Source organism: Hetaerina americana, unplaced genomic scaffold, assembly GCF_022747635.1.
Source record: "Hetaerina americana unplaced genomic scaffold, ioHetAmer1.1.p SCAF_1, whole genome shotgun sequence".
Lineage (NCBI taxonomy): Eukaryota > Metazoa > Arthropoda > Insecta > Odonata > Calopterygidae > Hetaerina > Hetaerina americana.
The window spans coordinates 61,621,091-61,643,999 of record NW_027286069.1 but is presented as its reverse complement, the minus strand read 5'-3'; the positions used below and the strand labels follow the sequence as shown (position 1 = coordinate 61,643,999).

General features: G+C 41.3%; 1 protein-coding gene across 2 annotated transcripts in view; it reads left to right on the top strand.

Annotated features, from left to right (window-relative positions):
• Positions 1-22,909, top strand: part of Hr3 (Hormone receptor 3) — a 597,218-nt gene that overhangs the window by 485,140 nt on the left and 89,169 nt on the right. For both annotated transcript variants that reach the window (XM_071590462.1, XM_071590471.1), the window contains exon 2: positions 16,020-16,247. In XM_071590462.1, coding sequence (XP_071446563.1) covers positions 16,020-16,247 — 228 coding nt within the window. The remainder of the gene's footprint in view (positions 1-16,019; positions 16,248-22,909) is intronic.

Genomic DNA, 22,909 nt, shown 5'->3' with positions numbered 1-22,909 from the left:
TTATTTTACTATTTTTAAATAAACCTTATTAAAATTTTACTTTTGCAATTGTGATAGGACGTCATATACGCTATCTAAAATTCTAGATTATTCTAGATTATAAAAATCCACGATATGTTCAACATGCCTTTGCATTTTCGCTTCGACATTTAACCTGTCCCCGCTACCCAAGAAGAGAATTTGATATTTGGCTTAAGCGTTAACTGCATCGTGTATTAATGAGCGATCTTGGCCATCGCGATGTGCACCCTTCACTCACACTCATCTAATAGCATAGGGCTCCTGTCTCACGAGCCACGCGTGCCTTCACTGTTCCCATCTCGAGTTGGACGTCCGGAACATCAAACCTTTGAATTGTCCGTGGGTAAGGATCAGTACCCGGACGAGGAAGCGCGGTCATTCATCACGACTCTCGTTACCTCACGATCCTCCTCGCCGCGACGGCGCGGGAGGCGGCGGCTGGAATTTTGCAAGTCTAACAGATGTCCCTTTCGCCGTCAACCCCCCCCCCCTTCTCCACCCTCGTGTTTCACTCCCTCACGTCCTCCCTCACTCGCCTACCTTCCTTCGATTAAAGGGATCATTCGCCTCTCTCTCTTCTCGTCGCCCGCAAGAGAACCGTCGGGGGTAAGGCGTAACTTTTCGCGAAAAACTCGTGCTTTCGACAGTCCCGTCGGGAGTGGAGGAAGAAGGCATTCACCCGTCTCACGCTCCGCCCCCCGCTCTCCTCCGCCGTCCACCTCCGTTCTACCGGATCCCTCTGCGAATTCCTCGGGATACGTGCAGGGCGTCATTTGTGAGATTCAGGAAAGTCGGCGAGGGTGTGTGTGTGTGTGTGTGTGTGTGTGAATATTCCTGCGCGTGTTTTTCTTGTGCGTTTGTGTGTTAGGTGATGGATGACGCCGCTACTCGCGAAAGGCACGGCGAGGTGAAGCATGTGATAGTCTGAAGATACGTTCGTGTCCGTGCGTTTCTTTTTATTTCTCTCTCCCTCCGCGTGATGTAATATCCATATACGAGTTGGTATTCTCTTTAAAAAATTGCTTTTTTCTCATCTGGGTCATGCATCATGGCCGTAATGGTTTTTGGAAGTACCAAACTTGATTATTCTAGTCGTGAGAATTTTTTTTCCCGCTCAAGTGGTATCATTTAGATTTAAAATAAAAATAAGCTGTAACCAAGCGTTTGAAATTTATTAGTTCATTCTCAGAAAATATGTTAAATTTAATGGTGTTTCTTCGGTAAAATAGTTTTATTGTTTAATTTTAATACCACGATAATATATTTGAATGAGAATATTGAAATTGTTGTATTAACGGAAGCAGTATGTAATCGTCTTTCATTTATGTCGTTATGAATAGAATTAGAGCATAAAAATCATTGGTTCCTTCGAATTTGCCCTAATGAACTTTTTTTGCCTAAATAATCCAGCGCTGAACTCGGGAATAAATTATAAAGGGGTTATGTTGATAAAATTATGAAGGTCTTCACACACACAGGTCATGAAGGTCGTTACTATGTGCCATAGTTTCATGTGCGTTGAAAAACTTGGTTTTCTCCGAGTATTTCTTGGACCTCCCTCTCTCGAAAAAGTTGCGCGAAAGTTAACGGTTTAGAACATTGAGCACAACTGTCACACGGAGCTGAAATTAAAATTAGAAACGGATTGTCAAGCTCTAAAAACTCAGTTATAGTAATAATTTTTGCTAATACGTAAGGAGACTACATAGGAATCTTATGGTCAGTGGACAGGAAACTGCGTTACCATTGAACTACCCTCGGAGAAAACCACCAGTTATCTTGAATTAACGTTCCATCAGTCTCCGGCCATCCATTGTGCTCTTTAAAAGATTCGACCGCGTAAAATGTCCGTGCCATTATTTTCTCCTAAAACTGAGGGTCTCATATGAAGCAATCATAAAAATACAATCATACCTTTCCGGCTATGGTTCATTAGTGTTTCCTCTACATAATGCAATTGGTATTATCCACGAATTGTTTGCTATTATCCTGGGTGAGTAGAAGTGATCCTGTGACGCTGGACTTAACAATGTTGGAACTGTGCCGTCTTTGTTGTTGGACTCTACTTGTAACTCCCAACAACTTTAGTTTATTGGCGAATACAGTCATATTTTCGCATCTAGTTTATCCTAGAGGTTTTTTTTCACTTTTTCAGATTTGCCTAAAGTTTACATTAAATAAGTAGATTGACTCTCTTTGACCAGCGTGACGAATTTGCCATATTTTGAAACAAAATCGATGGGATATTTCAAATTAATACTGGTCTCTTCAAGTGATTGATTTTCTCTGTACGCGCCTTGAAATTGTATCATTATTTCAAAGTTTTACCTATATTTCGTCACGAAAGCCAGTCTTCATTGACGAAGTTTGCTTAGGTCGAACGATGCTCGGGCGTGACACACATTTAAGTTTGCAAGTTACGAGACCGTTACGTCCTGCGGTTTTATTCAAGTCTTTCTCATTATCCTTCCTATGTGTGAGTTTTCATTCATTTTCTAACTTCCTGAAATAACACAAAATTTTACTCTGAAACATAATCTTGGTGACATTATTTTCCTCACAATCACCGCAATTATTTGACAACCTCGCGAGCGTGTCGAAACCCTCTCCCCTTCTCCCCCGTAAGTTTCGCTTCGCTCGCTCTCTTCCTTCCACCTACACGAAAAGTCACGCGAGTCGAGGGTATTGAGCGGGTGGAGAGGGTGTCGTTGAAACTAATTCTCTCCTCTCAAAGCCATTTTGCCCCGCCAGAGCAAACAACAACCCGGCCGCAACGTCTTTACTTGTTCCTCCGAGATTGCGCCGAGATTGCGTCGGCCGACGCGCGGAATTCCCACACTGACCTTTCTCTTCTCACGCCTCGACATTCCGCACTTTTATCCCTCCGCCCCTAACCGCCCTCCCCGCCCCCCTTCCTCCTCACCCCGCTCCCCTCACCAGGAGATCTCGCCCTTAATTTTTGCCAACCTCAACTCCCCGACACCATCGCCTCGGTGCTCACTTCCGTCGGCCGGGACCCCCACCTTCTCTCCTCCCCTCTCAACACTTTTGCGGTTTGCGTGTTCTTCCGTATCCGTTGTGGCGATTAACTTGTTGACGTTTGTCGCCATGGCCACCCCTTTTTTGTTACTTCCCTTCGCTCCCCCCTCCCAACGCACCTGGTTTTCGAGAAGTTTCTATTCGTTGTCTAGTTTTCGGGCAGTAGCGAGACTTCCCCTTTCAGCCACATCCCGGCGGGGAGGAATTCTTCCACTCGCTCCGCGGACCCCCTTGCCTCGGCTTGAAGTACAAGTTGGTGTAACTAACTTACTCCAGTACTCGAGATTTGTTCGTCCCTGTGGTTTCGCATTCTATTTGTCTCCTTTGAAGGTTGCCAGTAGCACTACACTCTTTGTCGGCGTTCTAACATGAGGTTCCGACACTCCTTGCCTGCAAATACTGTAATTTATTCATTTCAGGCTGTAGTTGACGCTGTCTAAAACTTTTGCGTCGTTCTTCAATTATTACTTCGAAAGATGCGACGTCCTTGGTGCTATGGAAATCTCTGGGAAAGGGGTTTGGTGGCAACAAATTTTAATTCTTGTGTTTTCCGTATCACTGACGAGCAAAACTATCTATCAATCATCAAGCTCCTTTAATTATTGTGTTGCCATCCTGTGCTGTCTATGGTTGCCGTAAAGACGTGGTTCCCGTAAATTCACTCCGCTTAGGTCTTACACCTGAATGTTTGGACGGGATCTTTACCTGACTGCAACATTTTTCTATGGGTAAATCCCTGTATAGTGTTGTTTCTATGTATTGGTTTCGCCTGACATCATTCATTAAGGGATATCCTAATAGAATCTCTTGCTCTCAATGTATGAGTGAAACAATCCGAAGTTCAAATATGGCTGGTTGAATAATGTGATCCTAAATACTTAAAAACTGTGCTAATATTTACATATAACATTTACAACCCGCGTCACATCCGGAGTACCTCAGGGTAGCGTGCTTGGTCCTCCTCTGTTTCTTTGTTACGTGAATGACCGTGCTGAATGTGTCAATTCCAAAATACGATTGTTCGCTGATGACTGTATACTCTATAGGGAAATCAGCGGCAGCAGTGATCGCGACGTTCTGCAGGGTGACATAGATAACGTGGCTAATTGGATCAAAATCAACAAAATGGAGATAAACATTGCAAAAACTATCCACATCTCATTCTCCAAAAGGAAGGCAGGTGAGGGAAGGGTATATAAAATAATGGGAGAAACGATTGTAACAAAAGATAATTGTAAATATCTAGGGGTACACCTAAGTAAAGACTTAGGGTGGGGACTTCACACAGATTATGTGGTAGGCAAGGCCTTTAAATCGCTCCACTGGGTCATGCGGAGCCTCAAAGGAAGCACTAAATCAACTAAAGAATTGGCCTTCAAAACAATTGTAAGGCCTATTGTCGAATATGCGACCACAGTATGGGATCCCTTTGAAATAGGGCATGTGAAAAAATTAGAAGCAGTGCAAAGGAAGGCTGCCAGGTACGTTTTACGGCGACATAGGCAGACTGACAGTGTAAGCGACATGCCAGGCTCACTAGGATGGGGGTCACTAAAGAACAAACGGAAGCTGAATAGACTGTGTGCCATTTTTAAAATATTGAAAGCTGACGGAGGCTGGAAAGAACTGAACGAGAGTGTAAATAAGCCATGTTATCTCGGCAGGAATGATCACCCGCTTAAAATCAAATACATGCCCCAAAGGACAAACACCGCCAAGTTTTCGTTCCTAAATATGGGAATCAAAGAGTGGAACCAGCTGTCTGATGAACTCTTTAAGCCCTTACCCAAAAGCATTAAATCATTTAGGCGTGAATGCAAAAGGTATACATGATGGGATTGTTAAATGCAATACGGCAGAAGGTGTATGGCTGTATCAAAATATATTGTTTTTTCTCATTTTTTTTTATTTTGTAAGTCTACTATACGACTATTTAATGACACTGTGATATGTTTTAAGAATGACTACTGTTTGTTATATCATGTCATTTCCACCCGGCTTATCGCCTAACAGCAATGTATCCCAAATAATAATAATAATAATTAGGGTGTAATATAATATAGACAAATAAAATAAATAACATATTGATTGCACTTGGGCTCCATTTATATTTGTAAATTCAGGAAGTATTTCGCTAAACGTTTGATATGCATCAGTCATATATTTCCTCCAGGAATGATAACACGAAAGGGATTTAAAAATTCCCCAAATCAATAATTTAAACACTATGGTGTATTTTTTTTAATTATCATTTCTTTTGATTCACGGCAGTATACCTACCGGTAGATATGTTTTTACTCGTGTTTTTTTACGTCAATGTTTTTCCATGCGCCTTTAAGCATACTTCATTACAAAATTACAAAAACCTGATCATTTTTCTCTTCTACGGTAAATTACGTTAATTTAAAATTATGGGTTCTGTTTAAGCAAAATTTAATGACCTATACAGATATTTCCATAATTTTGGTATATATTGTGGGCGGATTAATAATGACACACAACAAACCGCTACGATGGTGGTCTGAAAAGTTTCCGACCTCAGAAAATTTCATAAAAAATATCTTTTATCTTTGTTTGGTTGGAAACTTTTCAGACCAACCTCAGTGGAGAAGTTTTCACAATATTACCGACACTTTGACCGAACTATAGTATGCAAATGTATCTCTTCTTTCACCCCAGAAGATGAACTTCGTATATCTTTAGAGCATAATTCGTAGACATTTACATGCGTAACGATGTGCTGTCAAATAAAAATTCAATTCAGAGCCCGCATTAAACATTTTAACATGCAAGAGGATGGAAACGTGGCGGAGGGTCATCAGAATAGTTGTGGTCATACGATGTAACAAAAGTAACAAACTATTTATTTGGTCCTTTTTCCATAGGCAGAATGGGGTCGTTAGATGGGCTTCCTAATTTTCTGCGGAAATCGCGATGGAGCCCCAGCTAGAGAGGCAGTCAGATGTCGATCTAGCACCGCTAAAGTTTCGAATTTAAATAGACATCTAGTTTCATTTCTTAATACTATTGCCGCATGAATAGCATCACGAATCCCATTTACATCCGCCCCGTACGATTTTAGGACATTTTTGATGTTATATTGATTTATGTCCTCATCCCTAGTCTCCACGCGGGCATAGTCGCTAATCCCTTAAGCACCCGCGCATCGTTTCACGGAGGGTCTCCGTTGGGATTTCATTATCTCACCCACCAAGTTTTATCGTGTCATAAAATTAGCATCGCGCTGCGATTTATCGTATTGCTTTTCATCATGTTACAATGCTTTATGATAATCGCAAACGGCAATCGACCGGTGAGTAGCCGTCCCCGCGGTTGTCGGCTTAAACCCAGTCTAGGGTGCGAGGAGGAGAATCGGTCATCTGTCTGCATTCCGCGCGATCCGAATTGTGAGCCCGATACAAATTTTATTAGCCCCAGGACTTCGCTCAATCCACCCCACCCCCAACATCAGCGTTCCCGTTGCACTCGACCCCGTCCCCACCATTGAAGGCGCCGCACGGAACCCGCCTCGGGGTGACTCCGTAGTCTATTGGCCCCCCACCCCCTAATACCCCGCCCGCGCCACTACGGGGTCTTCGAGCACGTGCTTGACGTCTTGGCCCCCTCCAAGGAAAAGTGCCGTCCACTTTTGAGTCGTGCGTGAGCGCTCGCCCGTCCGCCCTGGTCTTGCGCTAGCAACCTCCTTGCATAATGACCCTTTCGCGGCTCCCGCCTCCAGAGTTAGCAAGTGTAAGGGGGACTATTTATAAGCAGGATTCGAACACACTTTTCAAACCATTGGAGTTCGCCCGTGCAGTGTAGTCGTAAAGGCGTGGGTGAGCATCATTTCTCTAGGATGGAATTCTACAGTAATATAATATTTTATACTCGTTGGGAAAATTTATTTCCATTATTTCTTCCTTTGCTGCGAATACAAGCACTAGATTTTTGTATTATTTGTATTTTCACGTGCTATCGACATTATTTGCAATTTGTTTGGTATTATATCACAAGTGCCGGTCAAAGTGGGAAAACAAATATTTGCGGGCTTCTACGAGTATCTCGTATGGCTCCATGTGTCGCAAATCACTGGTGTAGAGCAGTCGATTTTTCTCCGTCATGATACGTGAGCAAAATGAGTTTGTTTTACGGTCGTAATATAAAGGTCCAAATGGAAATAATTGAAATATCCTAAGCACGTGAACATAACATGTTTGTGCATTTCATGTAAAGTGTGAGTTGCTTTCGATTTATCAAATACGATCTACGGTAACCGTGAGTTTTTGATGGAAAATAATATTTAACTGCGTGGTTTCATTTAAACAATCTTAATATTATCGTTTTTTGTTACAAGATTAAATTATATTTTGTACTGCTGGTTATTGAATTGGAACTACAGTTTTGAATTATATTTTGGAACTATAAAAGAAAAAACACGGTTTTCCCATTTTATTACATAAGGCTTCGTTGACCTCTCATTTGTGTTACCCACCTATATGGTTGTCTAATTTGCGTAGTTCGACTTCAGTTTATAGTGGAATGCAAATGATTTGGCACCATCTATCTTTGGCATCATCGAGTAATATGTCTGCTCCGAGATAACAATGAAATATTCATATTCACTTAATTTAAAACCTCTTTTCCAAATTAAGAAATGCTTTTGGCGTATTGAAAGCACGAAAGTTTATCTGTTATTAATTTTTATTTAAAGTCAAAATATTTTATCTAATATATGTACGGGTATGTTACCTGTATGACATAAATAAGGTTCAATCTGTGACGCGCTACAGAAAATTAGCGAGATCCATTCGTGGTACTCGAAAATTCTAGCTTAATCAAAAAGGGAAACATCTCTCCAAGGATTTAAGAATGAATTTCATATAAACTAAGGCTATTATTTCCGCCATACCTTTTTTCATTCTTCATTACAAAAAGTATATATAACCCATGTGGACGCAGTGTTATCAAATATTTGTAAATAAAAGATGACTATTGGTTATCAACCAATATTTAATGGAGGTTCACTCAATAATTTCTTTTAGAAGTATTGTCAACTTCTTTGTTTATTTATTCTCTGAGTGTGTGTGCGTTATGAGATTCTCTCCATATCCTCTAAAAGCATTTTGTGAAGATTCCTATAATGTGGAAATTTTGGAAATCTTTATTCGGAAATCTTTATTTGATATCGCACTTCGTTTTTCGATTGTGTTTAATGCCTAGTGCCTAATGTCATCTTACACTGCTGATTCGAGAATATTTTCGAAGCATACAAGTCTTCACAGTAAGCGATTGTACGATTAGCTTGTTTTACTTAAAAAGCCTTCCACCACAGCACTTAAACTTAAATGTTAGAGCCGGCATAGCGTTCAGTAATTTTTTATCTGAATGAATAAATGGTAAATGTAGAGACAAGATTTCCAAAGGGGCCAAACTGTCTAAGTTCCCTCAATGTGAATAATCTAAAGAACAGGTTAGAAATATGCGCTGAACGTTCATTATTATCGAAATACATATTCTTTTACCTCGTCCATCGAGTTCGAAGTTTTTCGGTTATGTAATGGCAAGAGATAAAAATCATCCGTAATGGAACCCGGCTCGTTTGCCCCAGATTTTCCACCATTCGCGGCTGGCGTCATCACAAGCGACGCCGGAGAACAAATTTTCGTCTCGAACGGTCAGGTTGATATGAGAAACGAAAAAAAGCAAAAATCATTGACGGATAAACATTGACAAATTAACAGGCATGTAGGCATATAAGATTGATTCGACGTTATCGGGAGCCCGATACGCTCGTATTCTTAAGCTTAGTAATGATTTGGCCTATTTCGTCGATCGTTCCAATCTGTCATCATGTTCGGTAGACAGTGGAAAATTATCTCTCCTAGCAAATGTTTCTTCATGACATCTTATAAAAAGGGCGTATTTACTCTATTTATCTCCTTAAACTCTCTTCTGGAATGACTAATACTCACGTCTTTATTTCAATCTCTTAGAGCATTGACCGAAATAATTTCCGCCTCGTGAAAATCATGTGACACTTCGTGCGCACAAACCTTCTTTGTGCCACGGGGCCCCGTCCACAGAAAACTTCTTTGGTAATTGTTCAATTCATCCACGAGCCATTTGGAGTTGATGATTGTCATTGTTTCAATTAATTCAGTGTTTAAAATAGCTATTTGCATGTGAATTTTGGGTCAGTCGGATTGTGCTAGTGCGAAGACAAGGAATACTATAAGTCATGAAGATAATTCTTTGCGGAAAGTTGGTATTTTATAAGCTATCTTATCCTTTCAAAAGCTTCGTTATCTTGATAAAAGATCCTGACTTATTGCTTGAAGCTAGGAACCGAGCATCTGCCCGAAATAAGAGCTGTTTTCAACTAGTACGAGCCAACTTTTATCGACCTCTTCTTCAGCTGCGTGTAACTCCTTTATTTTGATATCCTCAGCCTCCCTTTTTCGAGTTTTTTTTATTTCCCCTATTTCAATATGGTGGGGGTCAGTGGCCTTATACAAAAGAATCATGAAAAAAAGTTAATCGTAAAACTTTGGCTCGATGGGCCATTCTTTTCCCATTTTTATATTCACGGATCAGGAAAGGAAAGGCCATCGTGTTGCCCGAGATAAAGCGAAATGAACGAGGAAATAAAAGTGCTCTATGGCTGAGGGAAAGAGTCGGAAAAAGAAACAGGATTCCTTCAGTGAGAAGTTATTTTGAACGGAAAAAAATAATCTACCTCAAGTTGATGGAAATTGCTACCTGTGACTGATCGTATTGTGTCAAAAATGAAAATAATGTCCATCGGCCGATTTCTAGAAAAATCAATTTATTGCTAACAAAATTGGCCATGCATGCCATAATATTTTCATCGTAGGATGAAAGGTTAAGTAAATATAAACCAAATACTAGAACAATGAATGCATTCCTACCAATTTTTCGTAATAAAATGAAATTTTGACCAAAAAAGTTACAGTCAATCAAAATTAAATTTAATTGAGAAAAATATGGGGAAAACCATGCTAGCGGGCAATGCTTAATTTTATAAAAACGATGAACGAGAGTAGTATAATTTCAGTCGATTGACGTATCCTTCGTATTATCAGTCTTTTCCCGTAACTTTCATTTTCTTGGGTTCTAGTATTTCCGACTAGAAAAAATATAGCGATAGAAATAATTTTTATCCTTCTTCGTATCTACCCTTAGACCTAACGAGCGTAGTAATGCTGATAACCAAGTTAAGATAACTAAAATACTTTTTCTATTGCCTTAGTGTCCTTGCACTCACTACGCCCACCTTTGGGAAAATAGAATAAATACTGTTTTATTTCGTCTTAGATTGGTCACACCCGGAAGTATATTCTTGGTGCGGATTGATGGGGAACTGCTGTTTATTCTTTTTATTTTTTCCTCGATTATCAGGAATAACGCGAGAAAAGGGGAGGAGAGGTCGATAGCCGCAGAATGCGTCAATCACGAAACGGCCGCTGATACGGTAGGTCCTAAAAACATGCGCGCCCTAGATTCTCCCTCCCTCTTGTGCTATATATCGTACGGATCGTGTGCGCCCCCAAAGGAAAAAAATAATGTCGTATTCGGCTCACTGTCTCCAAGATTTATTTACTGTTGCAATGGTGCAGCTCCCCCTCATCGGCCGCCGCTCATCTCATTTCACGAGAAACATACGAGCAATGAGAAAGTGTTCTCTAATGAAATTATATGCGGCGAATAACCCAGGTATCGCATTATTATCCTAGTACTCAGAATCAGACAAAAATGTGGTGTTAGTTTCGTCGAAAACCATGAAATGGGCGTGTATCAGTTTCCTGTCATGCCATTTATAGCAACCTATTCTCCATTAGCAGTTCTGAAGAGAACCAGATTTTGCTTGTTTATCCGTAATTTACCACTCCCAAGTCAAATTTGATCAGGAACAAAAGAAGCGACACGCAAGTTGAAGGTATCTCGCGAAAACATAACATTAGTGATAATTTGCAACATACGATTTTATATAATGATGACATTTTTGGGCACGAATGTTATGACTTAAATATCTGCATCTCGACTTATTCCTAAAAGTGTTTTAATTTCTTTCTTATAAGTCGATAGAATGATGCGTTTTTCATTCTAGAATAACCATTTTTACTTTACCATACTTTCACTCTTTCACAATTATTAATTAGTGAATCTATAAATAAACAAGACACAGACACGCCACAATTCGTTTACTTGCGTTTTAAGTTCTTTAACATGTAGAATTTGATTTGCCTTCTTCTTTAGCTGAGTTAATAATAATAGGACTATATGGATATTCATGAGGAATTGCGTGAAAAAATGAATGTGTAATTATTGATGTATGTGGTGTTGTAATAAATATTGAAGATTTGAATTTAATATACATTTTCAATCGAAGCGTTTTAGCAAGAAAATCGTGTAAAGCGAAATTTGAAAACTTTTTGTTTTAAAGAATAATGAAAGCCCGCCATATCAAATGTCAATTTCTTTTGGGAATAACGCATTTTTTTAATTATTAATTACTTATTTTAATTAATTTAGTTTTTAGTTATTAATTATTAACGATTTTCTATGCACCACAGCGTCGAATTCATTATTTTGTTTTGAATTGTAAGTATTTAAGCTCTCGAGTATGTTTTTGATGGTCCATTTTACAATAATTCCCGTTCCAGTTCTCGCGAGAGTACATTTCCTCTCACGGGAGTTTGAAGTGCCACAATTCCAGTCGCACCCCGGATCATGCTTAAAATGAATTTTTTTCGACGAGATAGAGTGGGAGATATCATTGGCTATGGTCATTAGTGCCGATACTGAGACAGAAAGAAGTGAAGTGGAAAGAAATGAACGTGGGAGGACAGAAATTCGGCATATCATTAGCTTACTCGTAGCGTGGAACTTCCTAAGAATCGGCATACGCGACGTTACTTGCCTATAAAACTCCGCACTTCGTGCAACTTGGGCGTCTAGATGGGACCTCGTCGAAACTCAAGTGTCATCGACCCTTTTATGAAACATTAATATTTTTTAAATTTTCGTTCCTCTGTCAATGGCCTTCATTTGCCTGTCCCATTTGCGTGTGATTTCGTCAAAAATTTCCGGCGGTGTATAGCAGGCGTTGATATCTGTCATGCCTATGCGGATGACAGCAATGAACCCGAAACGGGTTTCGGAAACTGCTCTCTTCTGCCGAACCCTGCTCTTAAAATACCGGAAATCCACACGGATTCGTGACGCCACTCGAACTTCGCAACCTTTGTGGTATCAGCGGAGGCATAGCAGTAAATCGATTTCGTGGTCGCAGCGCGGAATAGAAGAAGGTAATTCCTCTTGCCAGCAGATCTCTTCAAGATCAGCGGTTTAGGCGCAGCGTGCTCAGTGGCTTCCGAGTTGCGATTGCACGGCATGCAACTCGGTCGCCTATTCAGTGGTTTCGTCTGGATCCCGTTGAACTGTTTATAGTCCCTCTTTGAGTATTTACGTTTGGGTTCGAAACGTCGGCGCCCGGCGTGCGTTAATATGTTCGTCGCAGTTGAATTCCACGCGGGAACGCCCAAACTTCCCTGAGTTATTCCCCCATTTTTCATCCCTTGCCGCGGGGCATTGCACAGGTGCGCTCGTCCCCATGCATTGTCTTCTCTCCCTTCCCACATTTCCCTCGCCCACCCTCTCTCTCTCTCTCCATACCACCCTCTCTCCTACTCTCTCTCTCCCTCCCCCTCACCGATCATCCATCGTACCTTTCACCCGTGTGCCAGCCAGCTACTCGCAAACGGCAGATGTCCCTCATCTGCTTCCACTCTTGCTGCACCCCAGTCCCGTCCCTCCATCTAATTTCGTTTTCTGAATCATGAACAGCTTCAGTAGATATTTCGGTATTTCTACATCAAATTTTCCCGGGTTTACCTGTTACAAGAAGCGACAGGTTTTTCCATCATATCCTTTCAGTATGCGAAAAGCGTATTGAATTTTTGCAATTCTACTTTTCCTCGTCATACGCGAACCTATGGTTCTCGCGTACTTGCACCAATGGCCTTGAAACAAAATGTCCAGAAGCATTTTTGAACATTCAATACCCATCCTTTGCGATCTCTGGCACTTTTCAAAAACAAATGAATACAAGTAATATCAGACATTGATTTATTAAGAACTAAAATATCTGTAAGCCGAAACAATAAATTCTGTAAGATAATCAGGTCACATTTATTGCTCAATGATTAATTTCTTTGCGTAGGCGGTGCTGGGTCCTGCTTGCTATTAGGCTGGATTTGATATTGACATTCTGAATTATCCCCTTAAATTTGGAATAATATCGAGTCAAGTTGTTCACTTATAGTATTACCGTTTTGGTCACGTTCCATTTCAATAAACGTACCGCGCGTAAATGTAGCGATTATTCGATTAACTGTTTTTTCCAGTTTTCAAATCGTTTCCCTTTATTTTAAGAGATAAGTTTTTTGTGTTAAACTGTTGTACGCAAGCAGAAAATTATGAATGATTCCTTTCCCAACTTATTGGAGAATAAGTTTACTCCAATGCCACTGCTTAGTATTGAAATGCATTTTATAGATGCATTTCAGTGGCATGTGCCTGATTAAAAAGTTTCCATTTATTAATGTATGTATTATGAGGGATGCAGTAATATAATTTTAAACGCCTGAATACCCGACAGGATATTAAAATCTACCCTCCCTGTAGGAGAAAAGTTCTTAAGAATACCATTCAGGGCACCATTTTTTCCGCTTGAGGGAGACTGATTTCGTCTCATTTAACAGGAAGAAGAATGAGTTTAATTTCGCGAATATAAGAATGGCGTTCCGCTTCTCTGTCCCGTATTCGTAGAAAAAAATGGCGGCCTGTGGCGGCGACCGAAGGGATGGAGTGCGAAAGGGACCTTCCACGATCCTTCATCACCGCCGCGACCGCGCGAAAGTGAATGATGCAGCGCGGGGATTGTTTCCCGTCCTTTTATAAATTCACCTCCGGCCCTCTCACTACCCGTCTCCCCATCGCCTCCGCTTCCCTCCTCCCTACACACTCCCGATCTTTATTTTCGTCCCACACACCCATCCAAACCCTTTCCGCTAACCGCCTTCCAGAGTTATTTGCGGACCGACTCGATGCATCTTCTCAACGCGCGCGGCCACCTAACTCTCTCCCACTCTGCGACAACCCCCCCCCCCCCGCAATCCCACCCTTTCCCTTCCTACCGTCTCCCCCCATGCCTACTACTCCTCAGCCCCTTTTACCCCCTCCCTCTAGCCCACCCACTTTATTCTCTTTCCCTTGTGTACTAAAAACATTTCCCCACACTATTAAAAACATTCCCCCTCCCCTCCTCCTTCCGAAACGCGCGTTCGCTGCGAAACGCCTCCTTTCCATTACACGCCCCCCCTTTCCCCCTCCTGTTGTCTTCTTTATTGCTAGGTATCTACTACTTCTCCGGCCCACGCTGTAACTCCTCCGCATCCTCCTCGGGATTCACTTCAGCATGTGACCTCCTTTTTTAACCCTCCCCCTCTCCTAACCGTGCTATCATCGCCCCAAGAGTGACTTTGGTTGCACCGCTGACACTCCTCCGCCAATCGCCCCCTCCCCCCCGTTCCTCTCTTTTGCTTTGTATTCCGCCCATTTGGAGCCGTTGCGACCGTTATGGCGTGTGCGTGCCCAGGGCCTTAGATGGGCGAGGGCGCGAGGATGGCCTCGCTTTCGGAATTTCGTCGCTCCTCCTTCATCGCAGTCAATTCCACAGTGTGCCAAGATTGTCCTGGTTTTTAGCTTTTTGGTTCGTTGTTTTCTCCCGGTTGTTGCTTTTCTTTAATTGGAGGCCTTGCCTGGTAAAACAAATTGGTAAGTGCCTGCTGATGAATGGTTTTTGATGATGATGTATTTTGTGCCATTCTGAAATTTGTTTGTTATTTCTCAATAGAATTTAAAATTAAGCCAGCCCTATAAATTATGCAAATTTTAACTTTGGTTTTTGCGGTATATCGTCAACCTTTCAGTTGCTTTACTGACACCGGTCACTTTGTATCGTTTTCCTTTTGCGCTCTAAGGAATTATTTTGATTTCAGATACTTCGTCGGCTAACACGACGCTTTTATTTTAGACACGTCGAAACACCAGTCACATTCCGTGCTATAACTGTGATGAGAGCGTAACACCGAGTGCTAGAATCGATATACATCAACGGTTGAAATATCTGCGGTTGTATAATAATGGCTTTTGGTTGTTATTGCAGTTTTGATCTTTAGTAATTATTTTGTTACTTTTTATCAGTCTCTTTGATGATGTTTCTTGCCAAAATAATTTTTGTTTGAAATTCTTGACTTAAATGCTAATAACAAACTCTGTGAGGTAAGTATGAAAACTCTCTTTCTTAATCTAACTCAGCCGTGCTCTAAAAAAATATTAAGACATGGCCGTTGAAAAAGTTTCGTCGTGAAAGTTCGTTGAACTTCGGAAGAACCCATCTTAATTGACTACGTTTAGGATTAATCCAATTAAAACTTCATCCTATCCATCGCACCGAAAACACATCAAGAGATATACCTTATAGTAACGTTTTTCGAATCCATGCTCTCTTTCTGAGCAAATTCCAAGAAAATTATTCTGTGATTTCTTCTATTGCTAAAATAGTTACTATAAGTATAATTTCTACTAAAGTTCTCTCAAATAGTAACGTTTTTCGAATCCATGCTCTCTTTCTGAGCAAATTCCAAGAAAATTATTCTGTGATTTCTTCTATTGCTAAAATAGTTACTATAAGTATAATTTCTACTAAAGTTCTCTCAAATATTTTAATTACTTGAGCAAAAAATGATCACTAAAAATATTTCAGCTCTAATCCAGCTTTATTTAGGGAAATAATAAAAATGTTACTTTTCATAATAGATAGCCTTTAATAAAATGAATGATACTCACTAATAATTTATTTTTCGTCCATACAGCTCAGATCGAGATAATCCCGTGCAAAGTGTGCGGCGACAAGAGCTCCGGGGTCCATTATGGCGTGATCACATGCGAGGGCTGCAAGGGCTTCTTCAGGCGCTCTCAGTCCTCCGTGGTCAACTACCAGTGCCCTCGCTCCAAGGCGTGCCTAGTTGACCGGGTGAACCGCAACCGATGTCAATACTGTCGACTTCAAAAATGCCTCCGACTTGGCATGTCCCGGGACGGTGAGTACCTTTGATACTGTTTTCTGTCGGTCATTCCTCGCGTTCCAAGAAAAAGGGGTGTCCACTGGTCAATTATATAGCCCATCTATTGCCTCGAGGCGTTGCTTCATTAAAATTTCATCAGTGCCTACTACGCACGAGGCGGATGAATAAGCACCTCAAGGAACGACGTCAAATTAGTTTTCTTCTACGTAACTTATTAAAATAAGTATGTACAACTTGTTACTGATGTTTTCTCCCCCTATCATTTTATTGAAATGTGCAGGAGCAGGGTTTTCGGTGACCCAAATTAGCAATTTTTCTATTCCGTTTTGTCTCGCTACCTATCACTTTTAATTGAATTTTGAGTAGTAGGAGTAGACGCGTCATTTGGGTAGTTAGATTAGTATTGTCCACGCAGGTATATATTTCATATCTAAAGTGAGACGTATCTGTAACTTTTTGAAGTGGTTGCCCTTGTTTACTTCGAGCACTTTTTCTTGGTTTACCTGTCACTCTGGTCCAAATTTCGTAAAACTCTATGACGTAATAATAGACTGCACCCTACTTGATCGCGAATGTTAGTCGTGGGACAGTATAGGATGAATACCTTCACATTATCTGACCCTGCAAAATTTAAATTCATGTTCATCACAATGGCTTAGTCATGGGGTTAGTTGGATCGGTTACTTCGAAATACGGCAGTTCTTTATGTCAGATATTCTATTTTCTACCGATTCAAGTGTGTGCTCGGTGGTAATCTTTATTCGATATTTAAAAGTGAAACCAGTTGTTACTGAAATATGCAGCAGGAAAAAACTTTTGCACTCATAACATTTGCAGCCTTTGTTTTTGTTTTACTTGATAAATGGTATGTACTTAAACATGAGTTGATCAGTTTCTACGCTCATTGATTCGGATAAAAAAATATAAAGTTTCAACTCTGATTGAGTCATTTTTTTTCTCGTAACATGTGTAATTTGCCTATAACATGGCTCTAGTTCGTCGTCCGGTTGGAGATTTTTTCAATGAAATGATAAATAAAATCTCTCTTCCTCCGTAGAAAGTACAGCAAATCGAACGACCGCATGGGAATTCAATTTTGCTGGAGCGTGTTATTAAATGTTGACACATTCTCTTTGATTTCTACCCTCTGATCTCAAAAGAATCTGAGGAGTGGGAAAGCGGAGGTGCAAGTACTTGAAATCTCAAACTCTTCAGCAATAGAACACCCTTGTTTTCCTTGATTATTGCAGTAATGTACATTTATGTATGGCAGCATTACGGACGTTTGATACATCAACTGATCGAAATGTTTCCGCTTAATGGCTTGACATCAAGCGGACTTCACTTCCATACTATTCGGTTGTCATTATTTCGATGTTTGGGCTTAAGAACATCAGAAGTTGTAGAAACTCCCTCTTCTCATCGAATGAAAACCCAAGAGTAATCATTACGGAAGTGATAGACTGTTGGTGTTGAACGCACCCGCTCTTCGGGCTCTTTCCTTCGCATTCACCTACGCAAACCTATTTACTCAGTCTCCGACTCCTCTTCTCATGGTTGGCGAAGTCGATGTCTGAAGCGGGGTATGATGGCACCAGGAAAACGCTACGTCCATCCAGCGCTGTGGTCGCATTGATTCCGTCCTAAGTTATTGATGTAGGGCTATTTGAGTGCCTCGCCGTTTGCCGTTCTTGAGGTGTGCAAGACACTTGCATACACCCCGGAGATCGTGACTGACGCTCACCCTTTCATTTGGCGAATGACTTCTATCCTAATATTGTCTAATAAACTCCGGTTCCGTGCATACCATTTGGTATTTTTAATGCGCAACGTGTGATCCGTGAGAATTATGTCGTTTTATTTGAAGAATTAAGTCATTTCTGTTTGTGAAGTCCGCGGGTGTATTATTCAATGTCGTGTTCGGCGATGCAGGGCACTTGTCACGGTTGAATTGTGTACCATTTACATGCGAGGCAAGATATGGATAATTGCTCCATAAGGGATTCCAGCTCTACTTTCATTTAATCCCTACCCGACCCATCCCGGTGGGTACGTTCAAATATACGCCACTATATTTGTTATGATTACGCTCCTATCTGATTTTTGGCCGGTTAATATAAATGAACTTAGGCAGTTTTGCTAGGCAGGAATCTTTCTTATCAAGACCTTAGCGTTGGATCACGGTTACAGTGGAAGTCTCTTCCTCTTCGATTTCCGAGGCGTAATATTTAAGCTCGCTCGATTTAGGCCTCTCTTCCGACACACTTGGCACCGGGGTGAGGATATTCAATCAATGTGATGGTGTTTCTAGACTCACTAGAATATCGAAAGTTTCGTCAATTCTATCCTTTGTTAAATTTTATTCACATATCTTGCAGTCCGCGTAGCATTAGCACTTTTTTGATTAAGATGGGTAAGGATTTCATTTGATCTATTTCCATCCATGATGTTTCGGTCATAATTTTCTTCGGAAACTGGCGAGAATCGGCCTGTAAAATGTATATGGTGTATCTAATAAATATATTCCCTTTCCCTAAATTTTTGCGCCCGTTTATTCAAATGCTTCTGGCCAGTTGTTTGCCGATAGCCAGACCTCACTTTTGACTCATTTCATGTGCAATTACGTAGTTGTTTCGTTTTGAGTGATTAAACTTAGGTTTTTTCTTATCATGGCTTTTATTATCCCTCTCACACCGCAATACAAATAAATTCCACTGGCCTACGTCAGCCCTTCAATAGAAAACACACCTTAGACAACGAAGCTTTCAGTTAGAAAATTCTACTCCCGGATTCATTGTGTTTGCGTTTAGTTTCTTGAAGGCCTAAACCATAAAGGTTATCATAGTTACCGCGTCAGGTTTCATTTCGAAGATGAAATAATGCAGTTTCTTTGCTCATATAATTTACAATAGAAAGGTCAAAGCAGCTCTTCTAGCACTTCCTTCGTGGATATATTTTGGCGCCATGTTCTGGCGATATGGAACGCTGAAAAGTGATTAACCGGGCTTCTCTGATAGTTAGTCCTCTTAAGCTGTGGCCGGTCAGAAGCCTTCCCCTTTGCGCTTTGTTAACGCATCATATTTTTCCACATTGCTTCGTGCTGCTAATATCGATACTTTATTCAAATTGAGCGCGCGGAGTAAACAACATAATTCCATAGAGGTAATGTACCGAGAGGGGGCGGAGGAGGCGGCGAGGGATGGCACCGGGGTGCTCGCCCTCATCCCCGGGGCTCCCCTCTCTCCCCTTCCCCCGCCTTGCACTGTCTCTCAGCGGAGTTTGTTTGTATTTTGATTCGGATCTGACGGCGAGGGGGCAGCAGGAGGTAGTAACTCGGGGACGAGAAAGAAGAGGGAGAAAAGGAATGGGGGATGATGGAGAGTAGATTTCCCCCTCCCATCCCCCCCTGTTTTCTCCCCACCATTTCCTCCTCTGCATGGAGGGAAGGATCGAGGGTGGCGCAGAGTGGGAAGGGAGAGCGATGGGGAGGGGACTGTTTGCACGAGATGCGGGGAAAGGTAAAAGTGGTATGGGAGGAGAGGAGAATGCCGGAAAATTGAGAGGTTAGTGAGCAAGGGGTGGTTATGAGAGGGGGGGAGCGAAGGAGGCAGGGGAGGGACGTGGAGTGTCGGGGGAATCAGGCTGGTGGGTGTGTGCGTTGTCGTGGAGGGTGGTAGGGGAGGGGGTGGCAAAGGCATACGGCGGGGGGAGGAGAGGGCGGAGGGGCGGTGGGGGATCCGGAGGGGGAAGGAGAACAGAGGCGCCATGAGTCCAATATGTGCCCGTGGGGTTTAAAGAGGATGAGTGAAGACGGCGAGGGCGAGACATGGCGGGCTGGCCATCCAGCGAATGCAGCTATGGCTGACCATCGCCCTCCTCCTTTGATCCGCGCACAATACCGCGTCGCGTGATGCACTGCTGCTTTTTGTATTTTTTTCTAGGGAGATTTCAAGTGAAACCAGTGCGTAGCTGGAAACATTATGCTGTTTTATTGTCAAAGCAGCGGTGACGTGACGATTTCAATGGTGTTTAAGTCGAGTTTTTCCTAAGTAATGTGAGGCATTACGATATCGAGAGGCTTGCAAGTAATCTATAGTATTTCTTCTCATCGGGAGTAGCACATTCGTGGCTGATGTGAAGTATTTAGGTAATGGGGAAGGGGCGGTTTAGAAAGCGATCGTTGAAGAAATTACGGGTGGGAGGACAAAGAGCGTCGTTGTGGGGACCTGACCGAAATCTGCATAATGTCTGTAGTTTATGGTTCTCTTTCTCGAACTCCTCGCTGCCACTCCCATCAGTTTTTTTGAGTCTTCTACCCACCCTTCCCCTCCCCTCGCCCGTCTCTTCTCGCGTCTTCCCCCTCTCTCTCTTCCTCTCTCCCATTCTCCCCAGTGCAACGCCCTCGCCATTATGCTAGCCTGTGTCTTAATGAGCAGATGAGTCGGCAATTATGGTAATAAAGTGAGACATAAGTTAACGCCCTTCAACGGATAAGAGTCATTAGTTTAATTTTATCAATGTGGATTATGTTTATTTGTTTCTATCAATCTTGGTGGGCCATCTTGCCGATGGCATGTAGATACACAACGAAGAGTAATGTGTTATGGCCCTTTTGTAGAAACCGCCATGAAATGGGAAAAAGGGTTGCGCTCTTTAATTGGTTTTGCCAGTAAATCGAATTTGTCTGCTCGGCACGGATGCCGTTCGCTATTTGTCCGTCCCACTAATCGATTCCCAATTGGAATTAGGAAAGAAGAATAAATAAATGTAAAAGAATTTCCCTTGGACGTAGGAATTGTCTTTGCTGTTTTCAACTCTCACTCAATGAAATCATCCGCACTGTAACGAGACAAATTATTCTTCGTGAATATCGTTCGCCAATGTCATGACGAAATTAAAAGGGTAATGTTTACATTCCTAGTAAATCTCAAAACGAACTCATCATTAATTTCTATTTTAAAATGGATTATTTAATGTTTTATTGATATCCTGTTAAATTTGGCCGATGCCTCCTGTTTTAAGTTCCATACAGTGTGTCTACTTATAGATCCTTTTTTCCTTGTATTTTAAATATATATACTCTTAGTTCAGTTACTTAAATCGATTTGGTTAGAATTTTCTGTTCATTTGCCTTATTCAGTTGCTGTTTCCATTTTCTAAAAACGATGCTTCTGTATGTAAATCACTACTATCTTCAATAAATTTAGATACGCGTGCATTGAAACTTTTCTAAAACATTATTATTTCCGCTTATTCAATGTCTATGCTTTCATTCACTGCTTGCGCTAATAAAACTAGGCTAGTTTGGATTGAATCTTTTAAAAAAGTTGAACATTTCAAGCCATGCATACGACGACAAATGTCATCGAGATTTCCCGTTGGGTGCATTGCAATAGATAACGTATTTAGAGAAAGAAAATTGTCGTTTCTTTTCCTACCGCACAAACTTGACTTAACATAGACATAACATTGACTTACTTAACACAGACTTAACATTTTCATTCATGAGATCTAACATTTTATTTATGATAGTCGCACATCAAAAAATGGCAAAGGATTGTGGTGAACATCATTCAGTTTTCATCAGAAGAGTATTCTTCGTTAAATTGTGCCTTACGTCTGCCGATGCGTTTCTGTGCCTGTATACACGTGTCACTTGCTTTTCACTCCTCGAGTGGCTGTTCAGTACGAAATTGCGTACAGAGCTTAGTGACTCGAGTGAGTAAACCTGGATAAGTGGACAATCGTATATTAAGGAACGAAATAATGAACGTTAAAGGGAATTTCTAGTCTGATTCGTTTTGTCAACTGTACGGTTATTTTGATCGTAAATTTGATTATTTTTCGGAAAAAAGTCTTCTGATGTTCTCTCAACCCCCATTCTATCCATCCGCATGCTCCTTTTGGCCGCGTTGCCAAGCTTTTCTGCCAATAAAACTCTCATGATCCTGGTCAAAGGGATTGCCGTCTTTGCTCTGGCAACATTGCTTGGCTATGCGTGCACGAAAAAAACTGGGCCACAGACCTCTTTCTCGTCATTTCTTCCACTCGCTTTCGTGCTCTTTCCCATTCTATTCCTACCCTTTGATTTTTATTATCTCTTAAGCTGTCGTTGGGTGGGAGAAGGCTGCACAGTTAGCATGTACACTTTGCACGCCTCTGGCCACGATACGAATCACTTGGAAATACTTTCAACTCATTGTGAACCTTCGGTGGTTTAATTTGAAAGCACGGAAACAAACAGTCAATGTCGACACCCCTACGAGCATTATGTACTCTAATTGTTAATGCATGACGAAGACCTGTTGTTATCGTTTTTTTTCCAATTGGTTCATTCCGGGATGTACATGATTCATTATAATCAAGCGGAAATACTTAAACCAGTGTTCAAATCAGACTCGCAGAACTAAGAATGCGACACAGTATCGATTGGACTACTAGTTAATAGTTGTATAAGCATCGTTGCTCCATCGCCTCACTCGAAAAAGCATTACTACGGCGAATGTTGATATTTGACTCCACCTTAGTGTTTCAAAACGATGGTATAAGTATTTTTCGGACTGAGGAGTCGGAATGTTATTCGTATATTGTAACGGGTACTGAAATGTATATCACTTGCTAATTTTTATGAGTGGGTAACTTAAAATCCTGTGCAGAAATGAAATAGCTTATTTTGA